The sequence below is a fragment of the Leucoraja erinacea genome, chromosome 23 (assembly GCF_028641065.1).
Source record: "Leucoraja erinacea ecotype New England chromosome 23, Leri_hhj_1, whole genome shotgun sequence".
NCBI lineage: Eukaryota > Metazoa > Chordata > Chondrichthyes > Rajiformes > Rajidae > Leucoraja > Leucoraja erinaceus.
Window position 1 is genome coordinate 16350369 of NC_073399.1, and position 10378 is coordinate 16360746.

A 10378-nucleotide genomic window follows, 5' to 3' on the forward strand; every position below is an offset into this window, starting at 1 on the left:
AAACCACAAGAAGCTTGGGTGTTATTACAGTAAAGGGGGCGCCTGGGCTTTCTGACTATTCACGTGAAGTATCAATGATATCAAATGATGTGCAGTGTCAGGGAAAGGATTGCACGACGGCATTTCTGAGGTAAATACCATGACAATCACAAAGTTCAACCTGCTCGGAGCCAAATATCCACGTGTCAACTGAGCTGATCACTGCCACTCACACAGCCTCGATATTTTCTTCCAAGTACAAGAATCTATTGCTGGGAAAGCGCCATATTCGGCTTAGATGCGGGCTCCAGAAAGAAAGGATTATGACCTCTCTGTTATAGATGTTCAAATATTGTGGTTCATTGTTTCATTCATTGTTTTGATCAAGTATATGAAATCATCAAGCATGCCCTGCAAATGCAACAGTGGCTGTACATGTCGTCCGCGACCAATATCCTAATATGGGCATCCTGTGTCAGAAGAACTCTGAGTGTTGATTAACGTGAGTGGAGAGCCGTATTGAGCGGGATGGGATATGCCGAGCATTTTCATTGACTGGGATGTCACCTCCAGGCGTTGTGTTTGAAAATTTCCCATTTCTAATTGTATCGATGCTTGTCCCCCCCCCCCCCCCTTAGCTTTGAGTTTGAAAAAATCCAATACTTGGAGGAATGAGCATCTTGGAAGTTGCGTCATTCTCAGTTGCCTTCCAACTTAATTCCACAGCGGGCTTGTGTTACCCTTTTGTGACCTGTTTGTAGGGCGGTTGCTCAAATAATCGAAGCAGAACGATGGCCAATTCGACACGTTGCCAACGTTAGGTGCAATATAAGCTCTCCGACATAAATGAAACTTGTCACCGCGGTATTGTGTTTTGAAAGCTGTACTATTTTGAGCATTAGGTGCTGTCTGAGTTATACATGGAAATTGGCATTCCCCAACCAGAAGGAGACAGGGTTGAGCTTTGAGCAGCCTTGTTGCAAACTGGTTTCGAAGGCTCCATTATGTAACACTACAGGTCGGCGGATGATCATTGGCCCAACATGATGTTGCCATGTTCTTGCAACGTCTGTGCTCAGTGTAGAGGAGTGGGGGGGGGGGGGGGGGGGGGGAGGGAGGCGGGGAGCAGATCTGCCTAACGGTAATGCATACTTTGCAAATTATGCGCGCGATCATGGAAATCTGAATCACTGTCAGTTATCTGTTGGCAGATGAAATGTAATAAAGCAGTGACGCGCTGAGATGCATGCCAAAAAAAAAAAAAACAAGCAGGTTTCTCCAAGAACGCAAGACATTGCTAGCTGTAGCTCGATGCAGAGCCAATTAGAAGAGGACACGAAAGACATTTGCACCTCGCCGTGAAACAAAACTGCGAACCCGGGGAATTACATTGTTTAGATGCGATGGAATAGACACAATTGGAAGAGAAAGGGACGGGGGGGTTGGGGAGGGGGGGGGGGGGAGCAAAGCGCTGTCTCCTGACGTTTATTTTCGTGTCGTTACTCCTCAATTTAGGGGGGAAATAATTTATCTTTCCGCTATTACCATACAAGGCTGCGTCTTGCCCGTATTTGGTGCTGTACTTAGATTCTCAGACCCCGGGCGGGGCCGCGCTGATTGACAACCCAAGCTCCTGACGCCACAGCGTTGTGTTGCTGCGTTTTTTTTTTCGCGTTGCCGTCTCTGCTGCAGAGAGAGAGAGAGAGAGAGAGGGAGAGGGAGAGCGATAGAGCAGAGAGATCTCCCGACTGCCGAGTCGGGAACCGAAAAGACTGGGGAGGAGGGAAAGGAGGAGGGGGTGAAAAAGAGCCCCGCTCAGTTAAAAAAAAAACAACAAAACCAGAGCCAAAAGCAGAAGCAGGGAAAGTAAAGCGGGAGGCAAACGACAAGGCGGAGAGCGTCCCCGGTGAAGCGATCTCCAACCCGGGGAAGGTCAAGCGGCGTCAGTCCAGCTCCTCGCATCGATATGGAGTTGCCAGCCGCGGGGGAGCACGTATTCGCCGTGGAGAGCATCGAGAAAAAGCGCATCAGGAAGGTAAACGCGACCCACTACACTTTACCTCCACTAATTCCGCCACGTTATTGATCAATTACACGGCTGTCTTTCTTTTCCCCTGTGACGAACACTGTATTTATTTCTCTACAGGGAAGAGTCGAATACCTGGTGAAATGGAGGGGATGGTCTCCCAAGTGAGTTCCATTTTGCATGTTTCCAAAAAAAAATAGATAAAGTACGGGTGGGTGGGTGGGGTGGGTAGTGGAAGAATTTGGTAGACCTCAATAATTTCCCCTTCTTACAAATGCCAACAGTAAGTTGTTACTCGATTACAAATGTAACAAAAAAATGGCCAACGAGAGTCCTGGAATGTCTTAATGGAGTGTGAAACAGATATGATAGTGCATGAACAGAGTGAAAATGGCCTCTCTTGTACACTGCTTGAATAACAGCTATAGATCGCTTTATTTTTCGGCTTGTGAAATTGTGAGAGTGTTTTTTTACTTGACCTGCTGGTGTCTTCTCTGCAGATACAACACGTGGGAACCTGAGGAGAATATCCTCGACCCTCGACTGCTCCTGGCTTTCCAACACAGGTAAATAAACGGGGGGAGGGGGGGGGGGGGGGCAAAACTATCACTATAACTGCAACAAATAAAATAATAAAGAGAGTTGAGAACGACAGCTCTTGGAATTAGAGGGCCCAGAGACTTCTAGGTGGTCAGTTTCAGCCCTACCAGATGTGACTAAAACAGCTGGAAAGTCTGAGAGACTAGCTCAATATTCCAAGTTAGTCTAACCCCTCGAAAGTGGGGAGAGGATAGAGCGGGAGCCACTGTCAGCAGATGGCATTACAGCCCCTTAAGAAAAGACGTTTCGTGCTATTACCGAAGGCTCAGATGTGCCAGCAAATTAAACAGTACATTGACAACACTTAATGGTTATCGGAGGAATACATGTCAGAATTTTTTTTAAGAGGGGAAAAAAATCGCTTTTAGCCGTACTGCAATAGTGATGTAACTGCCCGTGCGATGTTGCAGATCGAAGATAGATGGTGCATTTAGCTCCTCAGTGTGTCTAGTGTAGCGAGTCGGTCACATCACAGAACGTCGTTCTAACGACTATTTGCGATGTTCTTGTTTCAGAAGCTCTTCTGCACTTCTCTCGTCTGCACCTGCTGATATGCAAGTGTCGTTTTAAAGGGGCAACGCTGATTTTTAATCGTCCTTGTAACCTGAAAAATACCAAGGTCGCGCAGTGTTGCGTGTCCAACTTTAATTTGGTACGCGATAATCGATCTGAGTGGTTCGTGGCTCACGGGGTTGCCATAGCTGCCTGCAACCATGTGAATACATATAGTGGAGCCATGCTGCGTTTTACAGGGTGGGAGGGACGAAAGTTGCTTATAAGCAGGCTAGGATTAATTAGACTGTCAGCAACGCGTTACTTTTCAAATAATAATGTGTTCTTGCATTTAGTCGAATCTGACTTCATTAGTTTTTCTTTTAGATGTAATTAGAAAGACCGTTGCAAAAAGGGTGGGTCGGCCATTAGTACAGTTCAACAGTATAGTACAGTATAGTTGAGACTGCCATTAGTTCTAACTAAACAATTCTCTGGTATTTTGGGGGAACATCATTAATATTTTATTTGTATATAAAGTGTAAAAATTGGGAATGAAAGGCATGTACTAAACTGGAATAGGATCAGCAAGTGAGTTGCTACACCCAGCCAGGAGAGAGATTGAGTTAAGAAAAGATGCCCAGGGTTAGGGGTTCCATCTTAAGATCATCTTAGGGCCCCGGTCTGACCATAAAACTGAATTCCTTCCACAAACCCAAAGCTATAGTTTGTTGAGAATGGAATCAATCCAATTCCACTTTGAATGGATCTGATTAAGAATAAGGAGTAAGCCATTTAGAACGGAGATGAGGAAACACTTTTTCTCAGAGAGTGGAGTGGAGGCAGGTTCTCTGGATGCTTTCAAGAGAGAGCTAGACAGGGCTCTTAAAAATAACGGAGTCAGGGGTTTGGGGAGAAAGCAGGAACGGGGTACTGATTGTGGATGATCAGCCATGATCACATTGAATGTCGGTGTTGGCTCGAAGGGCCAAATGGCCTACTCCTGCACTTATTGTCTATTGTCTATTGTTTGTTTCAAAATCACATTTTAAAGGACTCTAACCACAATAAAATTATCCCTTACTCTAAATGTTGATAGTTGTTTGTAGTATGCTATTTGGAATATGTAAACACCATAATAAATGCAATTCTTTCCCCCCCAGTCAAACTAGATCCAATCCTTGAACCTCTCTTCAAAGAGCTACTGAACTCTTCAATTTGCATTCCTCCACCACTCTGAGCAAAACACACTCAATTGGTCAGGCAGCATCTGGGGATGGAATGGGCAGGTGACCTTTGGGAAATTGGGCCCTTCTTCTGACTTCTCGAGTTCCTCCAGCACTTTGTGCCTTGCTCAAAATTCCAGCATCTCCTGGTTCTTGTGACACCCACTTGCTTCCCATTTCCCCATTATTTCACATTGTAACTGGAAACAATGTTCATTCAGAAGGCCCTCTCACTAAGGGTTTTCAAAGTAATAAAATTGTCTTTTGTGCAGCCATTTGTTTTATTTGAATGTATTCCTTCAATAAAGAAGATTGTATCCACCCACATCTAAATTTAGGCAAGACATTCAACAAGAAAATACAAAGCTTTACTGATACATATGTTATAGCGTTATATTTTTGTTGCACAGATGTTTAATTGGTGATGAAGATGTAAACAGTTTGTAGTAACAGGACATAGATTATTTTATTTTGGTTGAAGAGATTTTTGACCATATCATGGTGTCTCAGGATAAATGTAGAGTACGCAACAATGATATCCAATCTTTTAGAAGCGGGGATGAAGATTATTTCTTAAACTGATTATTAACTTTGTAGATATTTAATAAGTCATCATCGTGCTCACTTTGATTTTATTCAATGATTGCAGAGAAAGGCATGAACAGTCGATGGGTTACCGTAAACGAGGGCCTAAACCCAAACACCTACTGGTTCAGGTAATGTTATCTATCTAGTTCAAATGCGATTAGAAAATTGCTAGATAAGCAGTCAAACCTGTTTCTGAATTGCCCGACTGAGTACAGTTTGTTAAAAATACTGCATGGCATACAATACACATGAATAGAATCGTCAAATGAATCATTGTCAAAGTAATGTTGCAAAATAACATTGGAGTTCATGGGAGTATGTTATTGATAATGTAATGGATCTCGCAAACAGGGAATCATTTGAGTAAGTTCAATTAGTTTACCATTTCTTTAGTTACAAAATTATTTTGAAGTGACATAAAAATGATTGGCTCGTAAAGTTGTAAATGTTTTGGATTATAAGATTGTGTACATATTTCTAATTTTTAAATGTGTTGAATTTACCAATTGCAATTGTTTAGTATTAGAACATACATCTGAAAGTAAAGAGATGTAAATCCAACTTTTATCAATTCATTGAAGGAAATGTGCCTGACAGCAAAAGCCAACATTTATTACATACCCCAATTGTCCTTAAGAAGATGGTGTTCTGATTGTTCGATTTGGGATTAAATATAGCTATGATGAAAGTGTGGGTGATCAACACCACGGCAAGATAGTGTGACTGGGAGGGGTGGCAGAGCTAACCTATTCATGGTGGTGGTGGTGACCCCATGAGTCTCCTACTCTTGTTTGTCCTGAGATGAAAGTTAACCGACTGTAAAGTGATGCTGGTGGAGAGGAACTGTTGCTGCCCAAAGCAACATTTGTAATAAGTGACCAAAACCTTCATTTATCCACAGCCATTTTAAATATGATCTCATGATTGAACCATGATTAAACATTCTCAGAAATTATATATTTGTAAAAACTGGTGTGATTTTGTTGAGGCCAGGTGCTTCAATGCATTGATCAAACAGGACCCAGTAATACAGTTACCCAAGTATTAACCTGGAATGGAAGGCCCTGGGCCTGTTTCACTGGAGTTTAGAAGGATGTGTGTGTGTGTGTGGGGGGGGGGGGGGGGTCTCATTGAAACCTACCAGATAATGAAAAGCCCCATGGTGAAAAGGATGTTCCCAGTAATGGGAGAGTCTAGAACAAGAGAGAGCTGCCTCAGACGAAAAATATGTACCTTCAGAATGGAGATGAGAAAGATTTTTTTTTAGTCAGAGGGTGGTGAAACTGTGCAATTAATTGCCACAGATGGCTGTGGAGGTCAAGGCACTGGGTACTTTTAAGGTGGCGATTGCTAGGTTTTAGATTGTGAAGGGCATCAAAGGTTATGGGAAGAAGGCAGGGGAATGCCATTCCGCGGCTAATTCCATGCCGCAGAGTGTTCCGATTCATCCCATCATCGGAGATTCGATCATCCCAATGAGAGGGCGTGAACAGCAGACTGTCGGCAAGAGCAAATGCCGAGGGTTCAGCCTTGACCATGCGTGAACAAGGGCGGAAGTTGAATGAACTTCATTTCCTTCCACCACAGTGAGGAATGTGGATTCCGCTGTGGTGGATGTTTATGTTAAATTTAATTTTATGTGGTTGAATTGTGTATTGGTGTTTTTCTCACTTCGTACGGCTGCATGGTAAGTTAAATTTCACTGTACCTTAATTGGTATTGAATTTGAATCTAGAATGTGGTTGAGAGGGAAAAAATAGATCAGCCATGATTGAATGGCGGAATAGTCAATGGACTGAATGGCGTAATTCAGCTTCTGTCTTAGAGTTTTACAGAATGGATTGAAAATGAAATTGAAGTAAGTTCCTTTGAGCCGCAAATGGAGAATTTTTAGAAAGGCAGAAAAGTATGCCTTTCTTGGTTCGATCTTGCAGAGAGATGCAAATGTCACATTACAAATATCGTTCAATCTAGAAAGAGCCCACAGAGCTAAGTTATAACCTTGCCTTAAAATTCATTGATTCTAGTTTATTTACAGAAGATTGAGATCTAAACAATACTAATCTGTGCATTCTCAATTTTCAGCTGCCAGCTTTTGCTCGACGTTCAAATGTCCCTTCAGAATTACAGGATACTTACGTCGAAGATGAACGATCAAAGAATGACATCCAGCAACAGACCTTCAAACGTAAATATCAATTGAACAGTCAAAAGCTTCATCAGTACAAACCCTGTAACACAGAGGAACAACGCCAACACCAGGTCACCAAACATTATTACCAACTCAACAGCAAGAAACATCATCATTATCAGCCAGACATTATGTATTCCAATCAGCAAGCTGATTGCCATAGGAGTGAATCTGAATTAAACCAGGAGCAACATCAGTCTACTCACGAACAGGAAGCATTGCACAGTTTAACGAAGAGTGGAAGTCATACTCGTGTTGTAGGTTCGGAGAAGCCAGTGATCAAGGAAATGGAATTGAAATCTGGAAATGGGCCAGAAATAGCCAAGGAAAGCGTGAAAAACAATGGCATGAATGGTAGAATGAAGATAGTGAAAAATAAAAACAAAAATGGTAGGATAGTAATAGTAATGAGCAAGTACATGGATAATGGGATACAGTCGACTAAAGATAAGCATAGTAAGAGTGGGGATGGAGGGAATGAATCAGTGGCAAGCAAGACTGGAGAACGAGAGTTATGGATAGTCAAGAATGGTCATGGCAAAGGTTCAGCGGTCGAGGAGAGAGCAGAGAAGGTCAAGGATAATAAAGTCGAAAATGGGCGGAAAGACGCAATAATGGCTATTAATGAAAACAAAAAGGCAGAGGATGAAAAGAATGGTCACGTTTCAACTGTGGTGGTTAAAGAGAAAGCTGTTTCAGCACAAAATAAAAATTTGAATGGGGAGGCCGCTGGCACAGAAAGAGATGAAGCGGCTAATATGAAAGAGTTGAGAAGTCAAAAGGATCAGTACCCCATGGACCAGAGGCAATGTGAAAAACCAAATACAATGCGATGGTCCTGTGATTCAGAAGACCCCAGTAGGGATGGGCTTTACTCCAATTTGCCCCATTCCAGAAAGCGCTATCTGTCGGAACCCATTGTGGACAGTGAGGCCAAAAAGCCAATGACGTGCAGAAGTATCAGTGTCCCAGGCAGTGCGGTCCAACTGGAGCAAGAGGACCTGATCGAGACGGAGGCAGTCGATGGCTATCGACATGTGGGAATGGATGGAATTTTGGACTCAAATCCCGAACAGCCAATTGACCTGAGCTGCGTCAAATCCAGGCCGGTGCCTCAGACAGCGACAGCACAACCGGTGGAAGTCGAGGAGAAAGAAGAAGCAGCAAAGGGGGAGAAGCAATATCCCTGGACGGGACTGAAACCTTACCTGGGAAATCTGATCATCACAGATGTCACAGCAAACTGCCTCACAGTTACATTCAAGGAATATGTAACTGTTTGAAGGAGACTTAACCCAGTCCTGGAATTCATGTAGAGATCTTTCGAGTGAATGCACTCTTTATCCCAAATCGTCATTCTTTAAATTGAACAGCTTATATGTATGAAAATGTATTTATAAATAGGCACATTTAATATGTAGAAGTAAATATGTTTCTAAAGCCAGACTGGATTAACTGGCAGTAAAGGACACTCTAGAACATGCTTTCTTAAATTTGGATTTTTAATTTTTTTTAAGCAAAACTCTATGATCTGACACTTATTTACTAAAACCATATTAAAAATGTTTGATACATTATTTCATTTTTTAATTATCTATTATGACTAATATTTGTGATAATATGTGTGCTATTTAAATGTGCAGATGCCTTGTATTTCCTGTCTGTTTGATATTTCCAAGGCTGATGGGCTTGTGCTGCTATTATAAAATTGTATTTTTTTTGTGCTTGAATGTAAATATGTGAAAACGCCTTTAATTCACTGTTGCAATAGTGCGACAGTTAGTAATATAATGGAAGAATGTTGATATTCTGTTTTGTACCCAAGGCACGCCATTTTTGACCTGGCGTTTATTACTACCAGCTGAACGGTGAATAGAAATTCTAAGAAACGAATATGAGTCATATTGCTAATTTGTGACGCTCATTGTAAAATTAATATGCAGTCGTTGTGAAGTTACTCCCCCGAGGACTCTGGTACTGTTTCTCAGTGAGTAAAATAATGAATGTCTGGAGCTGCCTTTGAAATTTTACTGCACATCTTAGAGCAAGATTTTATTCTAAGAGGGTGACTGTGGTTACCAGCTGTCGTCGTTTCACGGAAACCACAGTTATATTTGCGTCGCATTGACAAACGGTGCAGATTAAAATAGTCAAGGAGGTAACATCCTCTGACTTGAGTAAAATAACTACATCTAAGTATCATTGCCTTTCAGACATCTGCCCCAGAAACACTTCTTCACAGAGTAAGCCATCACAGTCATTATAACTCTTCCCCGACCGCGCGGGCCATCTGCAAATAGAATCACGATTGCCTTAATCCTACGCAAGGTTTATCCAACCGATCATGAAAAACCCCCCATTACAATCACGCAGAATACATACAAATCCAGGTGTAGAAGGGGGTTGGTTAGTGATTTTTTTAATTTCCAGAAATAAGCATCTGTTTTTTGCAGTGTTAATTTTAAACTGCCATGATACACGATGGTATCGAGATCGTTGTCGCTAGACTGCATCTGGAGGACGCGGCAATCCGTGGTTGCGGAACAGCTTTCGGAACTGATGATGTATGTGTACGATAAAATCCAGGCGCCATCTAAAAAAAAAAAGCATTAAAAAAATAATAATTGAAAGACTTCTGCAGTTGGGGAAGAAAGAGGCGGCCATTTGTTCAAACCTTTTCATCGTGGATACTTTTGGATGGTCGCCTTCAACCGAAGAGATGTTGGTTAGATGTCCTAACAAGTAACCAGCGTGAGAGAAAGGCCTTTGAATTAATTTAGAGTGGGGCAGAAAGGGCAAGTCCGCGTTGGAGTCCTCTAGTATTTTGGTATTTTTGGCCCCTGAAGCAATGGATGGGGATCTGTTTTGTCACTGCACCAATTATTGTCACGATGGCTCAAACTTAAGAGTGTTCGCACCGGAGATTTGTGGTCCAGCTATATGTAACTACAAGTGCTTTCATGTCCCTATATCTGGCTCACGTCAACGTGTGTCTATATCCTCTGTTAGATGTTTCCTTAGTAGATCCCATATCACACAGATGGAAGATATATATATGTGGTCTTGAAACGTCAGTCTGGAGAGGGTGTGTAGGAAGGAACTGCAGGTATTGGTTTATACCGAAGATACATACAAAATGCTGGAGTAACTCGGCGGGCCAGGCAGCATCTTTTGGGGGGGGGGGGGGGGGGGGGATAGGTGAAAAATCGTGTCGAAACCCTTCTTCAGACTGAAAGATAGAGAAGGCCAGAATCACAAAGGGCCGACAACAGGTGA

The 10378-nt window shown here is 42.4% G+C and overlaps 1 protein-coding gene across 1 annotated transcript; it reads left to right on the forward strand.

Annotated features, from left to right (window-relative positions):
* Positions 1-1524: 1524 nt before the first annotated feature.
* On the forward strand, positions 1525-9115 carry cbx4 (chromobox homolog 4 (Pc class homolog, Drosophila)). Its single transcript, XM_055653960.1, has 5 exons — positions 1525-2014; positions 2126-2169; positions 2506-2571; positions 4973-5039; positions 6997-9115. Exons 1-5 carry the CDS (start codon positions 1946-1948, stop codon positions 8383-8385), a joined length of 1635 nt encoding a protein of 544 aa, XP_055509935.1. The 5' UTR covers positions 1525-1945; the 3' UTR covers positions 8386-9115.
* Positions 9116-10378: the final 1263 nt, after the last annotated feature.

What these genes read in the sequence shown, in the direction of transcription:
- cbx4 (XM_055653960.1), top strand. Translation starts at nt 1,946, where the DNA reads ATGGAGTTGCCAGCCGCGGGGGAGCACGTATTCGCCGTGGAGAGCATC. An exon ending in TGGAGGGGATGGTCTCCCAA is followed by an intron (nt 2,170 to 2,505) that starts GTGAGTTCCATT and finishes TCTTCTCTGCAG; the next exon opens with ATACAACACGTGGGAACCTG. An exon ending in CCAAACACCTACTGGTTCAG is followed by an intron (nt 5,040 to 6,996) that starts GTAATGTTATCT and finishes CTCAATTTTCAG; the next exon opens with CTGCCAGCTTTTGCTCGACG.